At 47.7% G+C, this 21606-nt stretch overlaps 1 protein-coding gene across 1 annotated transcript in view; it reads right to left on the bottom strand.

The window, feature by feature from the left end:
* The window catches only part of CACNA2D2 (calcium voltage-gated channel auxiliary subunit alpha2delta 2), a gene marked incomplete in the record, with an annotated part of 589972 nt that overhangs the window by 545468 nt on the left and 22898 nt on the right, over positions 1-21606 (bottom strand). Inside the window, 1 exon segment of the mRNA XM_034776135.1 lies at positions 20990-21071. Coding sequence (XP_034632026.1) covers positions 20990-21071 — 82 coding nt within the window.

The following is a 21606-nucleotide window of genomic DNA, read 5'->3' as shown; positions in this document are numbered from 1 at the left end:
GGGGATTCCTATCTGCCCCTAGCTTGCGGAGCAGAGGGTTGAAGCCTGGGTTTGTCCTTAGCAGGTGAGATGTAGAGGCCTAGCGTCTGCAGGGTGGTACGGGAGTCCTTAATCCTGTGCAGATGGGTGTCTGTCTGGTCCGCGAAAAGGACCTTGCCATCAAACGGCAGGTCCTGCATTATGGACTGGGATTCTGACAACAGCCCCGAAAGCGAGAGCCACGCTGCCCGTCGCATGGAGACAGCAGAAGCCATTGAACGAGCAGCTTGTCTGCCAAGCCGCCTGGAGAGCCACTTTGGCGGTGGTAGCACCCTCCTCAACCAACGCCCTGAACTCCTTCACCTCCTTGTCAGGAATGAGGGGCTCAAATTTGGGGAGGGATCCCCACAGGTTAAACTCGTAGCGGCTCAGAAGCGCCTGATGGTTGGCCACTCTGAGCTGGAAACTTGTTGACTAATAAACCTTTTTACCAAAGGCATCAAGTCTACGAGCATCCTCGTCCTTTGGTGTAGGCGCGGGCTGGCCATTCCGCTCGCGGTGGTGGACCGATTCAACCACTAGGGAGTTTGGAGCTGGGTGAGTATAAAAGATACTCGAGACCCATCGTGGGGACAAAGTACTTCCTCTCGGCCTTCTTGGAAATAGGCCCAAGAGAGGCCGGGGTCTGCCAAAGGCCAGTGGTGATGTTGGCAACTCCCTGATGGAAAGGGAGCGCCACATGCCCCAGTACCGAGGAGGCGAGGACACTGAAGGGGGTGTCGGACAGCTCCTCCATCTTCTCGGCCCGGAGCTCGAGGTTGGCTGCCACCCTCCGAAGCAGCTCTTGGTGGGCTTTAAAGTCCTCCTGGGAAAGGGAGGCGGTACCGCAACCGAATTGCCCTGCGCCGAAGAGGTGGACAGCGCACCGCCTTCAGCGGCCAATGGCATCATGGGCTCCACCTCCGGGTTCTGTGCCGAGTCGGTGCCAGGGGTTCGGCACACACAACTTGATCTCCGTGCCGGGAACGTGATGCGGGTCGGCACTGAGAGGCTCCAGCCACAGAGCGAGGGTCTGGCTGCGCAGGTGCCTGAGGCCACAGTGCCCACTAGCACCACTGTCCCTGCCAGGGCATGGCCTGGAGCAGAGGTGCATCGGGCGCCAGCAGGGCAGGCTGGTCCTGTGGTGCGGTGCGGCCATGGGAGAAACAGCTGCGGTCCGACGTCGAGGTCCAGGAGGAGCGCACGGTGCCGTCCCGATCATGACAACTCCTGCCCCGAGACTTCGACCTAGAGGAGGTCGAGACATATATCCGAGGAGCTGTCCCTGGATTCATTGCGGCGCCTGTGGCCATGGTGCCGGGGACTCCTGGAACGCGCCACGAGCATGGCATCTGTGAAGGCAGGCGCCCGAGTAGGAGCGTGAGTGCCGACGGTGTCACGACCTATCCCTCTCGGACTTGCTGGAAGAGGAACAGTGCTGTCTCTTGCCGCCTCCTCGACAGCACTCAAGGCCAGAGGAGAGGGATCTACTCCTGGAAGAGTCCAGATGCGGAATTGACGCGTGTCGTGGGGCTCTGATCGGCACCTCGACCCGGGAAGGTGCCTCGGTCTCCGACACCTCCAGGGAGTGCTGATGGGCGCCCAAAGGCAGCTTCCAACGGGACCGGGGGCCCGACTGCGGTGGCGCTCCCGGCACCGGAAGTGTCAGTATATCACACGCGGCCTGAGCTGCCTCCAGTGTTGAAGGCATACGTACCTCAGGTGAGGCTCGCATGGACGGGACTGGACTACTCCGCTCAGTGCGAGTCGGAGGTCTCTGTCCTGGTGCGGATCGCGGGCTGCCCAACTTGGGTCTGGCCTCATCCCTGTTCTTCTCTCGGCGCCGCTGAGACTTCCCTGGCTTCTTAGCTGGGGAGCGATGCCGGGATGTTGATGGCGCTTCGCTGTGCACCGAGGACGCGGTGCCAGGAGCCGATTTAGAACGGCGCAACCGAGGCTCTTCACCGCATGCCGACGACGCGGAGCCCAGCACGATGTCAGCTCAACACGCCGGTGCCGGGGCCAATGCCGACTACATTAAAAGAGCCCGGAGTCGGATCTCACACTCCTTTTTCGTCCGCGGCTTGAAGGAGCGGCAGATCTTGCACTTCTCACTAACGCGAGACTCGCCCAGACAGCAAAGACACTGATTGTGAGGATCGCTTCTGGGCATGGAGTTGCAACAGGAGTTGCACAACTTGAAGCCTGGGCCACCGGGCATGCCCCAAGTCAGGCACTCGCGAAAGAAAGTTCACTAATGGAAGAGATCAGTGAAACTGGATACCACTAAGCTAGATACGCTACAGCTACGCACAGCAGGAGCAAGTTCCGACTACCTTCACTGGCGGCACGAAGGAACTGAGGGTGGGGGGAGCACGCAGCCCCCTTTATGGCGCGATATGTCGGCGCCACTCCAGGGGTCACAGCGGTGCTCTCCCACTACGGATACTGCTAAGGGAAAAGCTTCCGGCACCAGTGCACGTGGCGAGCATGCACACCTATAGTGGAATACACATGAGCAATCACTCGAAGAAGAACCAGGAGCTGCCTAGGGATGGTGACCCAATTGTGAAAACATTCCTGAGACCACCCACAGACAGCACCCCATTAAAATAGCGATGCCATGACTGCACATACATGATGATGTCATTAAGTAATGTTCCTACAACAGCTCATAGGTGGCGATCCCAAATGGCATTATTAACAATCACATTTTGTGATAGCATATAGCCAGGAGTGACCCCACTGATTTAAACAGACATGAAGAGCATGACTGGGTATTTTAAAGCAGGCAAATACTAATTCAAATCTCACACTGACCAAGAATCACCACCACCAGCCAACCAGTGTAGAATGACAGCCAGCCTCAGGTCAGTCCCTAGCAGACAGACAGGTGGCCCCACCCCAACCAATGCCATACCTTGGCTGGCGCCCATGTTTGAAACCATTTTCCTAAAACACACCTATGGCTGTAACATGCTTTGCACCCCTGCTTAATAGGGTTACAAATTGTGGTACAGTTGTGCTAGAATCCTGCATGGATGGGGTTAGGTGATGGTTTCTGCTATCAGTCTCACTTCTCTAAGTGGCTGATGCTAAGACCACACTAGCTGTGATCAGAAACAGTTTTCTAGCACGGTTCGCCTAGAGCCGTTTACTGGCTAGCACGTCTGTGCTGATACACAGACAGGGCCCAGTCTGCGCTCTTATTTGGCAGTCTCAGACAGGCTAAGGACTAAATGTTCCTGGAGACTGCGATTCCCCTTTTGCTCCTGGAGCATACGGCTGCAGGTCAGGGTTGAGGCACAAAACAAGAGAAGCTTGACCTGCTGGTGTATCTACAGTGTGGATAAATAGAGGCCATCAGTTCCCAGCTCTGTCATTCCAGCACCTTTCACAACCACTGAATTCCCTTTTCAAAAGAAAAAGGAGGCTATATTAAAAAGTGAGCGGACAATTCAAATGCCTGGTGAGAGTCTTGAGTGAGGTTAAGAATATTTTTACAGTGGCACTAAAGGTGAATGAACACCAGAGCTTTTTGATTTCCTGCCTGGTTTCAATAAATGTTGCGCTCACAGTCACCCAAGGGACTGCTGTGGTTTGTCAAAACCAATTAATTTTCTTCCTCAGAATGCTGCAGGCTCCTCAAAATGTCATTTGAGAGCTAGCACACACCCGAGGAGGGAAGCCAGTGAAAAACTGCAGCTCTGGCTGCAGAGCTCAGTGATTGGGGCCACGGCTCCTCACACCCCAACTCACTGACAGAGAGAGAGAGCCCACAATGGGAGCCCAGCAGCCAGGCCGGGGATGGAGACAAGAATAAGCTCAAAGCAAAGGCACCATAACAGAATAAAGCAACGTGGACAAAATTAAGGAGTCTCTGCATACAGTGCATCTTATGAGCAAGCTTCCAAGGAGAGAATTCAAAGCTCAGAGTTGTTTCTCTCATGTGCATTTCCAAGCACCAGACTTTGTTGCTGGCACTTGCAATGGTCAGCCAAGAGTTACAACTGAAACCCCTGTTAATATTAAAGATACATGGGAGTTTTGTCTAGTATTTAGAACACAGGACTTGAGGTCAGGATCCCTGGGTTCTGTTCCCAACTCTGCCACCGATTCACAGTATGACCTAGAGCAAGTCACTTCTCTCTGCGCCTCAGTTTACCCATCTCTAAAACTTGGGGAGAAACCTTTACCTACTTCAGAGTGGCATGAAGCAAGAGCAAGTTAGCATTTGTAAATCACATTGGGATCAAAGACAAAATACACTAGAGGGGTGGATAGTATTATTAGGTCAGGATTTCTTTTTTCAATGGATACCAAAGCAGCAAAGATTCATCATATACTGGATGTTACGGCACAGACTAGATGGGATGAACGTTCTCTTTATATTTACCTCAAATATTAAACAGCCAGCATTTATACTAGAGTGAACACTAAGAGTAATTACTACCTGGATGAAGTCATAGGTCATCCCTTTCCCTTTGTAAATTGGAGGGGGAAGGAAAGTATCCATTCCCATATGCCACTCATATCTTCTGCAAAGGAGGACGATGAGAAATGCCACCTGCCACAGGACTCCTCCTTGAGGTTGAAGTAGCCCGCAAATGAATTCTGATATCTAGCACTTCTACAGTAGTTTCTATCAACTTCTTTGCCTCAGTTTCTCCATCTGTACAATGGGGATTGTACAGATGGAGAAACTGAGGCAAAGAAGTTGGCCAAAATGTTCAAACTTGGGTGCCCAAATAAGAGGGATTGATTTTTCCAGAGATGCCCAGGACAAGTTGCTCTCATTGGCTTCTGTGGGAATTATGGGGCTCAGCCCCTCTGATGGTCAGGCCACTTTTATTCAGATTCCTAACTGTGGGAACTCGAGTTTGCACACTTCACTTTTAAGCGATTTGCCCAAGGTCACAAAGTCAGTCAGTGGCAGATATTGCAAAGGGGGCTGAGCAGCCAACTCCCTAAAGGTCAATGGGATCTGCGGACCAATCTTCTCTGAAGATCCCTGTCCAAGTCTCCCAACTCCTAGTCCCATACCCTGCCTACAGAGGGTTGCACTGAAACACAACCCCAAAGCTCTGCCAATTAAAGAGCAGCAGCAGACTGAGCAGCAAAGTGAGTTCTATTGTGTAACAAATCTTTCAAAAAAAAAACAGCCCAGGAATAAATCCCCCTTTTCTTTCTCTCTGCTCACCAACCGTAGTTTCTTCTATGGGCTTACTTACCTTTGAGAGTAATCCGGCATTTACCAATACAAGCCTCTTTATGACAGAAACACAGCTCCCCCAGCCACATAAACCCATTGGATATGCTGTCTCCTCCCCCTCTAGGTACCTGGCTTTATAGTTGCAATGGGAAACTGTGCAAATCTGCTCCCTCCTCCCTCCTCTTTTGCTGGAGGCCCTGGAGATGAGAACTAGTGCAACTCCGAGAACAAGCTTCTAAATCTCTTTCACACCACTAGCACCACCTGTTTGAACAATAGCCTCCCAGCTAACCTGAACCTTTCTCCGAAGAAATTGCAGTCACTTCCCATCGTTGTTCCCTTGAACATTTATACCATGTTTGGATAGAGACACTTTTTGGTACTCTTACCATGTAATATTTACATTACTGTAAGTGCCCACAGGCCATGAGCAGGCTGGTCCCCTTTGTGCTGGCTGTTGTACAAACATATAATAATTGACCGTCCCTGCCCCAAAATCCTTACAATCTGAATCGTAAAAGGCAAAAATATCCCCACCCCAAAACAACAACCAACAACAAAAATCACAAGACAGTGGTCAGGGGTTAAAATGAAGAAAGGTGATAAGAGAGACAGGACAAAGAGGAGCCCCTCCAGCCCAGATCCGAAATCCCTTGGAGGACTTAGGCCTCTTTTGACTTCAATGGACTTTGAGTCAGACCCAGAACTCAGAAAGAAATGACGTAGAAGAGAGGAGATAGAAGAACAGATAACTGTCGTGTTGCCTTCCTGCTGCTTTGCTCTCCTTTAGTTCCCTCCTATATTTTCTCTCTCCTCCCTTCCCTTCTCTCTGAATACTGTCCCTGAAATTGGGAGGTGGAAAAGCCCTGTTCGGGGTCAAGTCCCTCACACAGGACAGCTAGCACTGTTCCTTAACGTATATTCTACAGGACTTTGCTCAGGCAAGTTGTAAATGACAAGTGATGGAACTTCTACTGCTCCCCGCGGGAGATCACTCCACAATGTAATACAGCTCCCCAGAAGGCAGTTTCTCCCAGCAGTGGAATTTTCTAACACCACCACCACTAATTCCCTGCTCTTGTATTCCATAGATCTCAAGTGCTTTACACAGGGGTTTAGTATCATTATCCCTATTTTACAGATGGGGAAACTGAGGCACAGAGAAGGAACATGACTTACCCAAGGTCACCAGTAGACCCAGGAATAGAACGCAGGTCTCCCAAGTCCCAGTCCAGTGCTTTTCCCACTCAGACTGCTTCCTTCCGGGGGCCCTGCCCGTGCCAGTTGCCCATCTTGCCCAATGAATTGCTGACAGGTATTGTTCTGTAGGAAGCTTTGCCTCCACCCAAGAGGAGGATTTTTCCATTATAAGGAATTTTAGGGGAAAGGAACAATGGCTCACTGGTTTGCCTGCCTTCAAATCACAGGACAAGCAGGGCCGAGCACTGCATTTTCAGCAAGCGTACTGTTTCAAGTCACATTCCCATCTGAAGTTGGGCAGGAAATGGATATTCCACTACAGTAACTCCTCACTTAACGTTGTAGTTATGTTCCTGAAAAATGCAACTTTAAGTGAAGTGATGTTAAACATCCAATTTTCCCATAAGATTTAATGTAAATGCGGGGGGTTAGGTTCCAAGGAATTTTTTGGGGGGGGCAGACAAAAAGCATTATATACTGTACCGTATTGTGGTGGGGAGGTGCCTCTGGCTTACCCCTGGGGCTCAGGGCTGGGGGTGCAGGGTCTGGGAGGAAGTTAGGATGCAGGAGGGCACTCAGGGTGCGGGAGGAAGGAGGCTCAGGGCTGGGGCAGGCAGGAAGTGCAGAGCACTTACCTGGGGCAGCTCCTGTTTGGTACAGGGGGCATGTAGGTGGCTCTGCACAGCGCAGCACTGCCCCCATGGCCTCGATTCTAGGAACTGCCCCCCTCCCCCCCGGCAGGCAGGGCCAGCTTTGAAGGGGAAAGCGCCGCTTCTCTCTGGCCGCTGGCTGTGCGGCTGCCCCTGCTCCTCCTGAGTCCTCCGGCCCATGTTCGCAGGGCCGCATTCCAAAAGGGCTTCAAAGCTGCAGACCAGGGCCCCGGGGCCCCCTTAGCCCAGGGCCCTGCAGCCCCTAAGTTCCGGGTGGCCCTGCCTGCTGGGAGGAGGGGTGTGTGTGTGGGGGGGGGTCAGCTTCCCCACTTGCTCGCTCCCTCCCTCCCAGAAAGTCCTAAGCGCCAAACAGCTGTTTGGCGGTGGGGGAAGTGCTGGGAGGGAGGGAGGGAGGGGGAGGCGGCGGCGAAGAGGAACTTGTCATTTGGCTGACTTTACAAGGGAGAATTGCACATTATAAAGGGAGTAGTGCACAACTTTAAATGAGTATGTTCCCTAATGGAGCAGCGACGTAATTTCAAAACAACGTTAAGTGGTAGGACGTTAAGTGAGCAGTTACTGTATTTTGAATTTTTTTCCATTCCAAAATGGACTGGAAAAAAAAAAAATCTCAAAATTTCCCACAGAACAAGATATCATCATTTGGGGTCAATTGAAACATTTTGTTCTTATTTAGACCTTTTAAAACAAATTAATTTTTTTTTGAAAGATCAGTTTGAAACAAGAAACCAAAATGTTCCACTCCAAGAATACCAAAAGGGGATGTGTCAACATAATCAAAGCATTTTGTTACTTCCCGCCCCCCATGCAAACAAAATTAAGTCAAAATTGACATGTTGTTCTAAACATTTAGATTTTTTACAAAACAGTATTTTTGTTGATCAACTGTTTTGATTAAAAGTTTTCCACCAGCTCTACTCACAACCTTTTCAGCCATCCCCTTAGTCTTTGAACAAGGTGCTCTGATATAACCAGATCACAGCCAAGTTCAAAAAGAGAAAAAACCTGAATCAATGTCAGATGCTGCTGGCTCCGTAATTTTTAAACTTTGAATGATTAAAAAGAAATGAGGACTCTATAAAACTGGCAAAATTATTGCAAGCCAAAAGCTGCTATGAAACAAGGGAACCCATGCAAATTATGCAGGTCAGAAGTCAGAGGTGCTCCACCTTAATGAGAACCCATAAATATACTTACTTGACAGGCAAGTTTGCAGCTGCAATTTACAGGACTGAGGAGCCACCTATCCCAGACCCCTCATTGCATTTTAACACTGCCATCTTGTTATTTCATCCATGTGCCAAGACGGGTTATATAAAGAGGGACATCCTCTTTAGAGTACTTGGGAGCATATACTCATGTGTTGAAATGTGCGAAGTCTCAGATCACAGGACAGCGATGCAGATTTCTCCCCATGGTGGCGTCTGAGACCAAGTTTTGGTTTGACGACCCAGGTGGGGACAGAAAAGGCAACCACTCCACCACCCAGTTCCCCCTTCCCCCCCCCCAGCATTTCTTGGTGGGAAAGGCAATGCAGTTCCCCCAGCCTCAATTTATCCTGGAAGTCTGAAGCCACGCTGGACATTAAAAAAAAAAAAAAAATTCTTCTTGTTTTGATTCCTGATCAGCAATAAAGCTGCAGCTTCAGTTATCAGCTCCGCGCACAGGAGATTGTGTCCCAAACTATATCAATTCCCCTGCTGAGTGTAAAGGAAAAGAACCATCTGGAGAGAATATTAAGACAATTAACTTTCCATTAAAGAATAATGTACGTGTGTTTTTAAGGAGGCGAACTTTAACCATCTCAGCCTATTGATTCATTTTGCATTCAAGAGGTTTGGTTTGGTTTGGTTTAACCGCTGCCTGAACCTAATGGTTTAACCTAGTATTCAAATGGAGGGTCATGTGGTTTCTTGGTGTCTCCACAGTACAAGCACGGAACCCAGGTAATTAATGGCACCAGAACACTGTCCATTCTCTCATTGTTCCCACGGCTGTGCAATGCCAGCACCCTAGATCATAATGGTTTTGTTTAACAGTCATGAGGATCTCACATGCATTGCCACTGGGTGTCTGGCTGCAAATTCAACATTTGTTGGAAACTTCAAAAAACAGGGCTGTGCATCTGAGAGATGTGTGCATGCGAACATCAGCATCTGCTGAACACTGGGCCTGTCCCCTCATCAACAATACTGGGGGTAAATCAGTTAAGTCAATGGAATCTGTGTCATCAGACCATGATATTGCCAGCTTGACAATTATCTGAAAATGCATCAGTATTCAAGCCTAGTTCTGTCAACCAGAAGGAGTTACAAACAAGGTCTTTGGGAACTATTACTATACCAGGTCAGGGACAGGAAGAGACCCTGCCACTGCACTCCAGGTTTGAGATATGCAAACATAGCCCCTAGGGGAGGTTTCCACACTGGATCATGGCCCAAAGAGCCATTCATAGTCAGCATCTCCTAACAACCCACTTTCATGAAGGAGGGTTCAGCAGTCTCTCTGGCACTTTCCTAAACCCTACCAGTGTCTCTGGGGTCTGTTCTGGGCAAGCGAGGGGATGGGGGCTGCTCGAGGAAGGAGTAATCCAGCCAGCATTTAGAAAGAAGTGGGTGCAAGCTGCCCTCCTTCTGGCCCTCCAAAAGTTACTCAAAGTTGATGATACAGCCTAGGGGAGGCCACAACCAGGGGTAGGCCTTCGGGACTTGGCTCTAACGGCGCTGCGTTGCCAGGGAGCTAGAGAAGGGACAGTAGCACTGGGCTTGCACACAGCTGGATGCAGCCTCCCATAGGAAGGGTTCTGGGTTGAGCTTCAAGGCCTCTTCCCGGGGTGGCACACCTCTTCCTCCGTCATAACCCTACCACATTCCCACAGGCATGGATGCCCTTAGGAGAGTGCTAGCTGTGTGCTGGAGCTCTGGGACGTACACTGCCTCCTAAAGCAAATCAGCTCCACACCTAACCACTCTGATGCCGACGCCTAACAGGCACAACCTGGCCCAAGCCCTGGGAGGCAGGTCAGTCTGCCGAGTTGTGTTGGAGTTTCACTGGATGGTTTTAATTCTGAAGCCTGGAGTAAGTAGAAAGCAGACAGACATAAACTGACTCCTCTTTCTAGCACTTGGGCTTTGTGCAACGGGTCACATTTTGGTTCACGATTTCCCCACTTCCCCTCTGTGTTACAACAGCTGGTTGGAGGAATTTTGACAAGATCATATTCCGGCAGAATGTCCGGTTCCATCAAAAACAAAGTTCTTCATGAAACTGGGTCAAGAAATTTGGAAGAAAACCAGGAAGAAAAACTTCCACCAGTGCCGAAACATTGACATTTCTGGAACAAAACATTTCGATCTTTCATTTTGAAATGACATTTATTTTGAAAAAGTTTCTATTTTGCCTTATAATATATACAAAAGTACAACACAAAAACAAACACCACAACACATTTTGATCGACCCAAAACAGCTCTTTTCCCCCCGGAATTTTCCTTCAGAGAATTTCAAAGTGTTTAGTTTTTAGTCTGACTTGCATCAAAGCCAAATTTCAAAGTCTTAATAAAACCCTTTGCAAAAAATGGAACTTCCATCCTCCACACAGCTCTGGTTACAACATGTCTTTGTGGACAGTGACTTCTTTCAAATGTGGGGTCTATACTCCTTAGACACTTTAACACAATGAGCAGGAGCACAGCCAAGTGACTAGAGCACATCACCAGCAGAGAAGAGGTCAGGTTTTGTCACAACTCCACCACATGACCTTTGCCAACTCAATCTGCCTCAGTTTCCCCACGTGTAATAGCTCCACAGGGAGGATGTGTGGCTAAAATTCATTCATATTTGCAAAGTGTATTGAGATCCTGGGCTGGAAAACCACAGAAGAGAGCCAAGAGTGGTTGTTTTTTTGTTTTGTTTTTTAACTGAAAAAATCAGCTTGTGATCTCATTCGTTGTAAGTGAGAAAGTGTCAGATAAATCACCATAGTTCAATCAATCAGATCCTCCTATTACTAAGCATTTCCAGGGACTCTCAGCTTTCCACTCACTCAGCTCATAGAATAAACAGACCAGAATGTTCTTTGCCCTGTTCAGAGCCTGCAAACTAGGGAATCTTTCCCCAACTATTATTGTTTTAAATGCAGGGAGGACAAATATTCATGTTTCCATAGATTCATAGACTCTAAGACTGGAAGGGACCTCGAGAGGTCATCGAGTCCAGTCCCCTGCCCTCATGGCAGGACCAAATACTGTCTAGACCATCCCATGATCAGTCCCCTTGGCAAAGGGCAGGTGACTAGAGAAAACGTATCAGCCCAGGAACAAAATCAAGTTTACCAAGGCCTCTACCTAAATAAATAAATAAACAAACAAACTGAAGCGCTAGAGGGCACGCCTTCACTTCCTCACCTTCACTTCAAAATATTGCAGAGCATTTTAAATTCACAGCTTCCCATTAAAAGAAACAAGTTTCTAGCCTAACATCTGAGACTTCTAGGCTGCTTCTCCCCTTTGTTGTAATGTGCTGGGCTTCCCCTGCTAAAAAGGGGTTTTTCTCCCTCTCTCAGAGAAGAGCTCCTGTATCCACCAAGATAACTGGGCTGCAATCTGCAGTATAGACTCACTCCTTCCCACCTCCTCACTGGATTTGCACCACCCAGTGGAAGGGATTTAACGAGGGGTGCAAAAGCCATGCAGCGAACATCCACATGCAGCTATCCCCTATGAATTATTCATACATATTAGCCTCATTATGCAAATGAATTAAAAGCTGGAGCATATGTTTCCCTGACAGCTCTTAGGATGGATGCAATACACTCTAAGTGGAGAGGAAGGGTGAAGAGGAGGGGGCTGCCAGAAGGAACCACTTGCAAAGACCCTGCTAAAGGGTGACACAGGAAGCTCCCCCCCCCCAGCCAAGCTGCTGCAAGGGGAACATTAAAACGCTCCCACTCAGTAATACATAGTCAGCTTTGCACTCAGTGTTGAGCAGAGTGCTAAAGCTGTTGAACGGCCTGGGCAGATTAAAATAAACCTGAGCAGTTTGGAACTGGAATGTGTTTATCTGGCATCACACACTTCACCTCCCTAAACAAGAGGAGCAGGAGAGGACAGAGCAATAGCATTGGGAGGCAGCGTGCGCATGCATGGGGGGGGAAAGGACGGTGAGTACAAGCTTAAATAGACAGCAAATGAACCTTGCTTCCTATAGGTGGGGAACAGAAGTAGGGGGCTGGGTATCAGCATAGGCTGGCCAGCATCGCACCAGGATGCATAGTCCCTATTCCTGGCTAGCACCTCCTGGGAAGCTAGCTGTCTGGAAGTGGGAAGGAAGGGGGTGGAAATTAATCAGAACCCCACCTACTTTCTCGGCACAGAGCACAATGCACCCACAACATGGGCAGCAGAGCTACTGCTCAGGATTTTGACTCTAACAGAAATTCCTCCTATGGGCTCTAGCTGCAATCCAATCCCTAGGAAACCTCCATACTTAAACACACCTCAGCACACTCAGGATAGATTCTGGCTTTTAAGATGGGCAAGACCAACTTCTTCCCCATCACCAGAGGATGGTTTTAAAGCATGGTCTAGTGGCCAGAGCACTCGACTGGGAGTCAGGACACGGGTGCTCTTCCACTCATCTGATATAAGACCTTGGCCAAGTCATGTCCCCCATGTGCATTTCTGTTTCCCCTTCCACCCATTGTCGTCTTGTCTATTTAGACTGGAAGCTCGCTGGGGCTGTCTCTCAGTAAGTGTCTGTACTGCTCCTAGCACAATGGAGCCCTGATCTCTGTTACTGCAATACCAGTTCATTTTTACAAACACTCCGGACACTGTCCAAATCCCTACCACTACCCCCTGAATTCCCAGGGAGAGTCCTCCTCACCCAAAGGAAATTACGGCAAGCAACGCAACGCTCCATCATCCTCAAGGCAGAAGAGGGATCCCTTCCACGGCCCCCTGCCCCAGACAGATCGGCATTCAGGCTCACAAACAGGTAACATTACCCGGCTACAGAAAGCGTCATCCAGTACATGCAATTCTCACAATTACCTGTATCATTATCATTAGAAGACTGAACAGAAACACACTGGCAGCTACCCTCACAAAGATGCTTCTCAACAGCTGATGTCATTAAAAAAAAATCTCTCTTGCTCTTTATCGACGTTTGTATAGGGGCCACAATAACACAGAAAGGTGAGAAACAGCAGATTGCAGAGAGACATGAGAAGGACAAGGGCAGGAGCTACAGTGGGTTCCATGCACTCACCCTTCAGCTCTGCAGACCCGAATCCAAATCTTTGCTCAGAACGAAGACTTTAAAATAAACTGAATCCTCACTGGCGCACATCCAACTCCAACAATTTGGTGGGAAGGTAGGTCTCAGCTCACAAAGGCCAGGACCGATGTGCACAAGCAGAGGTGTATGGACACGTGGAATTCAAACAGCAGGTGGTGTTGGAGAAGCTTGCACAATATCTGGCCACACTATCCAGCTCCTCAGCCAGTGCTCAAGTCCCTCACTTCTACAAACCCCCAACATTAACAAATAAGACACCTTCCAGGCAAGCAGGGGTGCCAGACAGTCACGTAGAGGTAAAGAGTTGGGAAAGCAGAGCACAACAAGAAGTGAAAGTCCCGATGCAGTCAAACAAAAAAAGCCACTGAAGAAAAATTAGATGTCAGTTTAGGAGAGACTGGAGCCATCTCTCTTTCACGGTGCTCAACAGAGCCTTCGAAGGAGGAACGCTACATCCAGAAGGGCACACCCACCACGGGATTGCCCGTTAACAGAGGAAGCCCTCCGTGGGATCGGCATGGGCGGCCTTGGCTTTAAACTCATGCCCTCCCCCATGCACCCTGTTCAATCTCTGTGCTTTCCCCAACATTGCAGTGACACCTGTAGAGGAGGATCAAGCATCGATGGGCTGGAGGGCAGCCGGCTGCCGAGCTCTGCCAACAAGCTGTTCCTCACGCCCAGCTGACGGCTCAGCTTTTCGGGCCATCTGGACCTTTATGGCCTGGGTGTTTCCTCATCACCATTAAGAGACAAAAAGGGCAGCATGATCTGCAGGCAGCAAGCTGGTGCTGGATGAAAAGGACGCAGGGCCGAGCCAGTCACCACGACCTACTTCTCTGGAGAGGGTGGCAGAGGCAGCCTGCTGGATTCGAGAGGGGATTGTCAGCTTGGTTCAGCCGATTGCAGAGGCAGAAGAAAGGGAGGGACTCTGCATCTGCTCTTCTCTGCCTGTCCCACAGTGCCTCACTGCTAACTCCCACCTGCCAGAGTAACACTGACACGAAGATCTTCAGAGCACAACGTCCCTGGGGTCAGCCTTTGGGCCTGTCCCTGTGGCATGCCCCATGGCGGCAGACAAGCCAAGGGATCCCAACAGTCGCAATTCTATAGCTGGGTTTTTCTTCACCCGGCTGTGAGGACTGAAGCAAAGGATCAACACCATCAGTCTGAGGGTGAAAGTGCTGGGAAGAGGTAAGAGGGGCAGATGACGCTGGTTTGAGGCACCAGCCTTTCATATTTGGAGATCTGGGTTCACATGCAGTTTAATTAACAATTGAGAAGAGCCTGGCAGTCTCATTGGTTTCACAAAAAATAAAAATGCTGCACAATTTGCAGCTGCTCACAAGAGGCCAGGCAGCGCAAATGCAAGACTGTAATGCAGGCCAATATTGAGGTGCGTTGCCAGATTTGTGAGACGTCCCATGACAGAAATTGCAGGAGAGCACCGCAGGTCAGGACTGAGCTGCGTTGGCAAGAGGGAGTTTACACAGCACCTGCGGGCACTGGGCCTGCCTCAAGTCTGTGATACGAGTTCCTCTGCCTTTTAAATATAAAAATTTATGAATTACTTATTGTGAACCCAGGGTACTAATAGCACTACGTGAATCAAGCATGGTGCAAGCAAGCTCTATGTAATGTACCATAGTGACAAAACAGAGACCCCCTGAGGTACTTCAATCAACCCTGACTACCAGCAGACAGCCCCTCAATCCTGAGCCACAGCCCCTCTGATTCTAGTCCTCCCCTACAGCTCTGCCAATGCAACTAACCTTCAGCCCCACCCCCTACGCAGTTCCATCAATGCCCCTCAATCCCACCCACAGCTCCGCTGCTACTCCAGTCCTGCGCTCCCTCAGACCCAAACACACATGCACACCTCTGCCAATGTACCTCAATCCCGCCTGCAGCACCCGCTGCTATTCCAGTCCTGGGTCTCTTGAGCATAGCACCAAACTCTGTGGTGCTTTTTGTGATGTGAAGACAGACTACAACAGGAAATCGCTAATTCACTGTCACTTTCTGACTAAAACTGGTAGTTTATGACCACACTAAAACATGGGAAGAGAGCTAGAATTTTAGGGACATGGCAGCACACAATGTCACTATTACATTACCTGTCCTGCAAAATGCTGAGAGGACTGCTGTGACCATGGGGAAATATTCTAAATATTCTAAATTGCTTCTAACAAAGCAAACACAAAAGAAGACTGGAAGTTATGTTTGTGAATAAAATATACCTTAATTTTAAACAGGTTAATTATATCGGAATGACTGACTACTTGAAAACCCCACACTCCACTACGCTGGACAGAGTCAAATTTGTAAGGATTCACGGAGGAGCTGGCTCGGGTGACCAAGACCATGGATTTGGATGGGAGGGAACAAACCACACCAAACCCCTGAGAATCACGGGTTTTGTCTCTGAAGTCACATCTGGGACAAAAAAAAAAAAAAAAAATACAGAGCCTGATCCTGCACCACTGAAGTCAATGAGGGTTTAATCATTAGCATCTCTGGCCACTGGATTAAGCAGATGAGGCCAAGTCTGAAGCTCCAACCCTGAAAACACTTAAGCACATATAGTCCGATGCAGGATCAGGGCCTTAGGGGAATGCTGAACCTATATCTCTGAGCTGAAAAGCCAGCACTTTGGCATGCCACCTCACTGCAACCCCAGGCCTCTCTTGCCCTTTTATGACTGCAAAGAAAAAACAATTTACAAAAACAAAGATGCATCTAAAGTGGTGCAAGCTCAAAAAACATCCACCAAAGAGGCACACAAGATGACTGTACCTTCAGGCTTCAGGAGGGGGAAGAAACAGGGCACTTGACATTTAGTATGCCAACTCCAGGAAATGACTTAAGAGTTAAAATAAAAAAAGTCTCTCAGGTGGGCAGAATAAAATATTCAGCATCATGTTCCCAGAGACCAGCTTTCTGACAATAAATTTCATGCCTCATAGGCCAAAACAGTTATGAGGTTTCAGTCCCACATCCTTTCACAGCAACCAAAAAATATAAATAAATAACCCTGACAAAGCTGAGGAGGGAATTTCTATTATTGTTATTTACTGGGTATAGTCAGGCCTGGATTGCAGATCCATTTCTGGAGCAACACCTTCCCCAGCACTTGCTTTCTCCATAAACCTGTGAGAGATGACAGCGGGACCCAGAATGTACGCTGGCAGGGGTTCAAGGATGTGGACTGCACTGTTCAGGCAGAAGCTGGTTTTCTCCAATACCCCATGAGGAGCTAAGGGCATGAATCACCAAATTTAGATCCACATAATATTTGAGGTCCCAATCAGGGCTCCTGTTGTGCTAGGTGCTGTACAGAAATTTACAAAGAAAGTCCTGGCTCCATGTATCTGCAATCTAACTTGGGAACCACAGACAGAGCTAGAACATACATGCACAGAGCTAGAGCCCCCAAACACATTCAGTGTTAGTTCCAGATCCCCTGCCATGAAAAGCAACACACAAAGTCTGGGGGAAGAGGGGAACAATCAGCGTGTGCGCTAGTTGTATACAGGTATAAATTTGCTTAAAATGCATACACATCAGGTACATGCCACAGTCCCTAAACCTACCCATTCCAGGTTCTGCAAGTGCCATGGTAAGGTGCATATTGAGGAAAAAGATACAGAAAGATAATGGAGCAAATCTGCAAACACCTAGCAGAGAAGGTGATAAGTAACCGTCAGCATGGATTTGTCAAGAATAAATTGTGTCAAACAAACAAACCTAATAGCTTTCTGTGACAGGGTAACAAGCCTTGTGGATGGAGGAGAAGCAGTAGATGTGGTATATCTTGACTTTAGTAATGCTTTTGATACTGTCTCGCATGACCGTCTCATAAACAAACTAAGGAAATACAACCAAGATGGAGCTACTATAAGGTGGGTGCATAACTGTTTGAGAAACCCAGAGAGTAGTTACCTGTGGTTCAGTGTCAAGCTGGAAGGGCATATCAAGTGGGGTCCTGCAGGGATCAGTTCTGGGCCCAGTTCCGTTCAATACCTTCATCAATTATTTAGATAATGGTAGAGAGGAAATACACTTATAAAGTCTGAGGATGATAACAAGCTGGGAGGGGATGCAAGTGCTTTGGAAGATAGAACTAAAATTCAAAATGAACTAGATAAACTGGAGAAATGGTCTGAAGAAAATAGGTTGAAATTCAACTAGGACAAAATGCAAAGGACTCCACTTAGGAAGGAACAATCAGCTGCACACATACAAAATGGGAAGTGACTGCCTAGGAAGGAGTATTGCAGAATGGGATCTGGGGGTCATACTAAATAGGAGTCAACAGAGTAACACTGTTGGGGGAAAAAAAAAAGTGACATCATTCTGGCATGTATTAGCAGGAGTGTTGTAAGCAAGACAAGTAGTAATTCTTCCGCTCTACTCCACGCTGATACAGCCTCAACTGGAGTATTGTGTCCAGTTCTGGACACAAAATTTTAGGAAAGATGTTGACAAATTGGAGAAAGTCCAGAGGATAACAGCAAAAATAATGAAAGGTCTAGAAAACATGACTTATGAGGATAGATTGAAAAAATTGGGCTTGTTTAGTCTGGAGAAGAGAAGACAGAGGGGACATAACAGTTTTCAGTACTTAAAAAGGGTGTTACAAGGAAGAGGGAGAACAATTGTTCAGCATAGGATAAGAAGCAATGGGCTTAAATTGCAGCAAGGGAGGTTTAGGTTGGACATTAGGGAAACTTTCTGTCAGGGTAGTTAAGCATTGGAATAAATTGCCTGGGGAGGGTGTGGAACCTCTGTCATTGGAGGTTTTTAAGAGCAGGTTAGACAAACACCTGTTTGGTTCAGCCCATTGTACAGCTACAACAATCAAATCCAAATCTGGGTCCTGACTTGGAAATAGCCCCAATACCTCCAACCTCACATTTTCTCTCTTTCTGCTTTTGGTTTCCAGATTTCCCGCACTCAGAAGACAGCATAACCAGTCTCTAATACTGAAAGCAGCACTCATCCATCGTTCTTTCCCCTACCTGTCTCACAAGGAATTACATCTGCCTTATAATCATCCTTTTTTACAAGCTCCAATAAGACATTTCCATTTAGATGCAAGCTTCAGTTCCCATAGCTTCTCACAAAATTGTATTCCATTCTCCCCTCCACTCATGGTGATGCAGCTGGTGCTCTTGTTGTCTGAGTCAGTCCCAAACCAAAGTGCCTTCGTGATGTTAAGAGAGTGGGGTTTTGCTGGAGGTAGTGTCTTTCAGATGAGACACAAACCCAAGGCCCTGTCCAGATGGCACTTTTTGAAAGAGAGGGAGCATTTGTTAGTCCCTAACTTTAAACAATTATGTGCTCCTGCTCCCTAAATATCCCCAATAGGATACAGTCCTCCCTTTTCACTTCCTGTCCTAAACTGCTCTGTGCTGTTAAACAGCTGCCTCACTGCATCCCAGACTGACTGGTGGGCAACAGTGCTGTATGCGTGTACAGTTTGTAAAGCTCTTTGGGATGAAAGGCAGCTAGGTTTGAAGACAATGAAGCTCTGCCAATTTGCACCAGCTGGGGATCTGCCCTCTAAAGTATGTGTCATTCATTTTAAATTCTGCTTATGAAATCAACCCTTAAGCACCATACCAGGGGTTCCCCATTTGTTGATCCATAGATAACCTTGGCTATTCTTTTACGATTACAACAAGACATTCAGTAGGGTGATGTCAAAAGTTGTCAGTAGTCCACTGCTTGCTTGTACAGTCACCAGATATAAGAATAGCGTACAAATTTCTCTTTCTGCTTCGCTAGATACCAAAGTTATTCGCCCTGTGGACTTTAATCCTGTCTGATTTCAACTGATCCTGTGCTATTCAATTACAGCTTGGGGAACCCTATGCCACAAGAATAATTAAACAGAAGGAAGTGATCACCCTTACCTGCAATTTACTGACTGGCCAATGGGAAACAAGGGCTGATAAAGTAGAGCGCAACTTAATGTTAATCTTCTGTCTAATACCATTTCATTTTGGATTCCGATGCATCTATTTAAAGTGCATGGGAGCAAAAAGCAAAAGGAGAATAAATTATATCTATACCCTATACAGGATGTGCTGGTAGCTCAACACCAAGAGCCCAGTTCTGATCTGAGAGCTTGTCTATATGCAAAGTTGCCCCAATTTAACTAACAGCATAATTTTAAAACTTGTTTACTTAAACTGAGTCAAAAGGTGATGTGGTCGCTCTTAAATGAATATAAACCTGGCCTATATCCATTTAGCCTAAGTCAATTAGTAGTGATTTAAGCTAAGCTGTAATAAACCAAATGAAGAATGTCTACATGGGGTTTTGCACCTGTTTAACTCAATCCTTTTAAAAAAGGATTTAAACTTAAATCAGTGCAACTTCTGCATTTAGACAAGGCCACAAAGTCAATGGTAGGAAACTAGAGTAACTGCTGTCAAAACAAAGGAGTTGCACCTGTTTTAAACCAGTGTAAATGAAAGATTCAGACACCGAAATATATACATATTGCTTTGTAGTGGTGGAGCAATATATCTAGCATGCTGCAAGAGCCTGATGTCTTCAGGATCCTCACACCTCCAGTATCAGAGGGGTAGCCGTGTTTGTTGCTTTTTACAGATCCAGACTAAGAATCCTGTGGCACCTTATAGACTAACAGACGTATTGGAGCATAAACTTTCGTGGGTGAATACCCACTTCGTCAAACACAGTGGATATTCACCCACGAAAACTTATGCTCCAATACGTCTGTTAGTCAATAAGGTGCCACAGACTCTTTGTTGCTTTTTACACCTCCAGTGTTTCAATATTTATTTCAGATTAGTCCATTTAAAATAACTAATAAGATGAGGGTAGAAGTGTTGGGAAAAGGAGGCCCTAGAGGCTGAAGTCCTCTCTCTCTCTCTCACTCTCTCTCTATAGTGCCGATACAGCATGGGCAGAAATAGGGCAGGCTTGCCTTTCACTACCCTAATTCGGACTTGGAGAAATCACTTCCAGGAATGAGGAGGGCGTTCTGCTGCCACAGACCATTCAGTCCCTGGCTTCTCAGCTTAGCTGGACAATGAGGAACAGAAGGGTGAGGAAACAGGGGCCTCTGCGATGGTGTTTTATTTGTGAACACCTGTACACAGGGAAGCAGATTGTTATTCGCCAACTAAAAATCACCATGTTTCATTATGGTATTTAGATGCAAACCAACCACTCAGATTATTCTAGCTTATGCAGCCTGTTTTAAGAGTGAGAGTTTAAATTTACAAGGCGAATATAAGCACTGTCTCTCTTTGGCAGCACAAACAGCTGGATTTAGTGTGCGTGTACGTTGTGCGGTACAGGGAAAGAACGCAACGAAGTGCTGAGATAACAGTCATGTGCAGCCATATAGAAACCCAGGTAGATGGATACAAAAACACACATGCACACTTGATAAATGGATCAAACTGACTAGCAATCAGAGGCACAGGCAGCCACAACCCTGCACACAGAGAGACGGTGACTTATTACAAGCGGTCACGCAGGCAGCTGCTCTAGAATAGGAGAGCTGTTCAGAACCACAAGGAAGGAAACAGAGGGCAAGAGAGACAGCTTACCCCTCTGAGCTGCTGGACACCACCGAATAGCCTCATCACTCCATCAATCTCCTGCTCCAGCCTTCTGGTCCAGTACTGCATCCTGCAGGAGGGGGAGAGAGACGCACAGAGTCAGAGCCCTGACACTTAGATCAGCAGGCTAGTCGAAGGGGGAGGAAGGAAGGAAATCGGTGCCCACAGCTAAGTTTACTGCGCTCTGTTTCTGCAGTGCCAGATGTGGGCAGAATACCAAGAACGTCTGCCCTTAGAGATATGGCTGGGGCTTCAGGACTTTTAAGTTTACACACAAAGGAAAGGGGAAGGTAGGCAAAACAGAAATTGCCTCTTTTCGCCCTTTTACTAAGCAAGAGAGACATATATCGTGCAACCCCAAAGGGACTATTCAAGGCCTGGGTGGCTCAGTACTTGGCTTTTGCTATAGAGAACAGCTTATCGCTCCTGCAGGACTATTTGGCCAAGAGCACCCGTAGAACCAGTTCAGGACCAGCCATGTCTTCCGGCAGGGGACTATGCCCTGCCCCAGCAAGGGAATGGACTCTAGGCTATAATAGGGCTTTTCCAGTGTTAATTTATATGATTGCAAGGCCACAAGACAGCATTGACACACTTGGGAGCCT

This window comes from Trachemys scripta, chromosome 7, assembly GCF_013100865.1.
Source record: "Trachemys scripta elegans isolate TJP31775 chromosome 7, CAS_Tse_1.0, whole genome shotgun sequence".
NCBI lineage: Eukaryota > Metazoa > Chordata > Testudines > Emydidae > Trachemys > Trachemys scripta.
The sequence above is the reverse complement of the archived record's forward strand: the minus strand, read 5'-3'. Positions and strand labels throughout refer to the sequence as shown.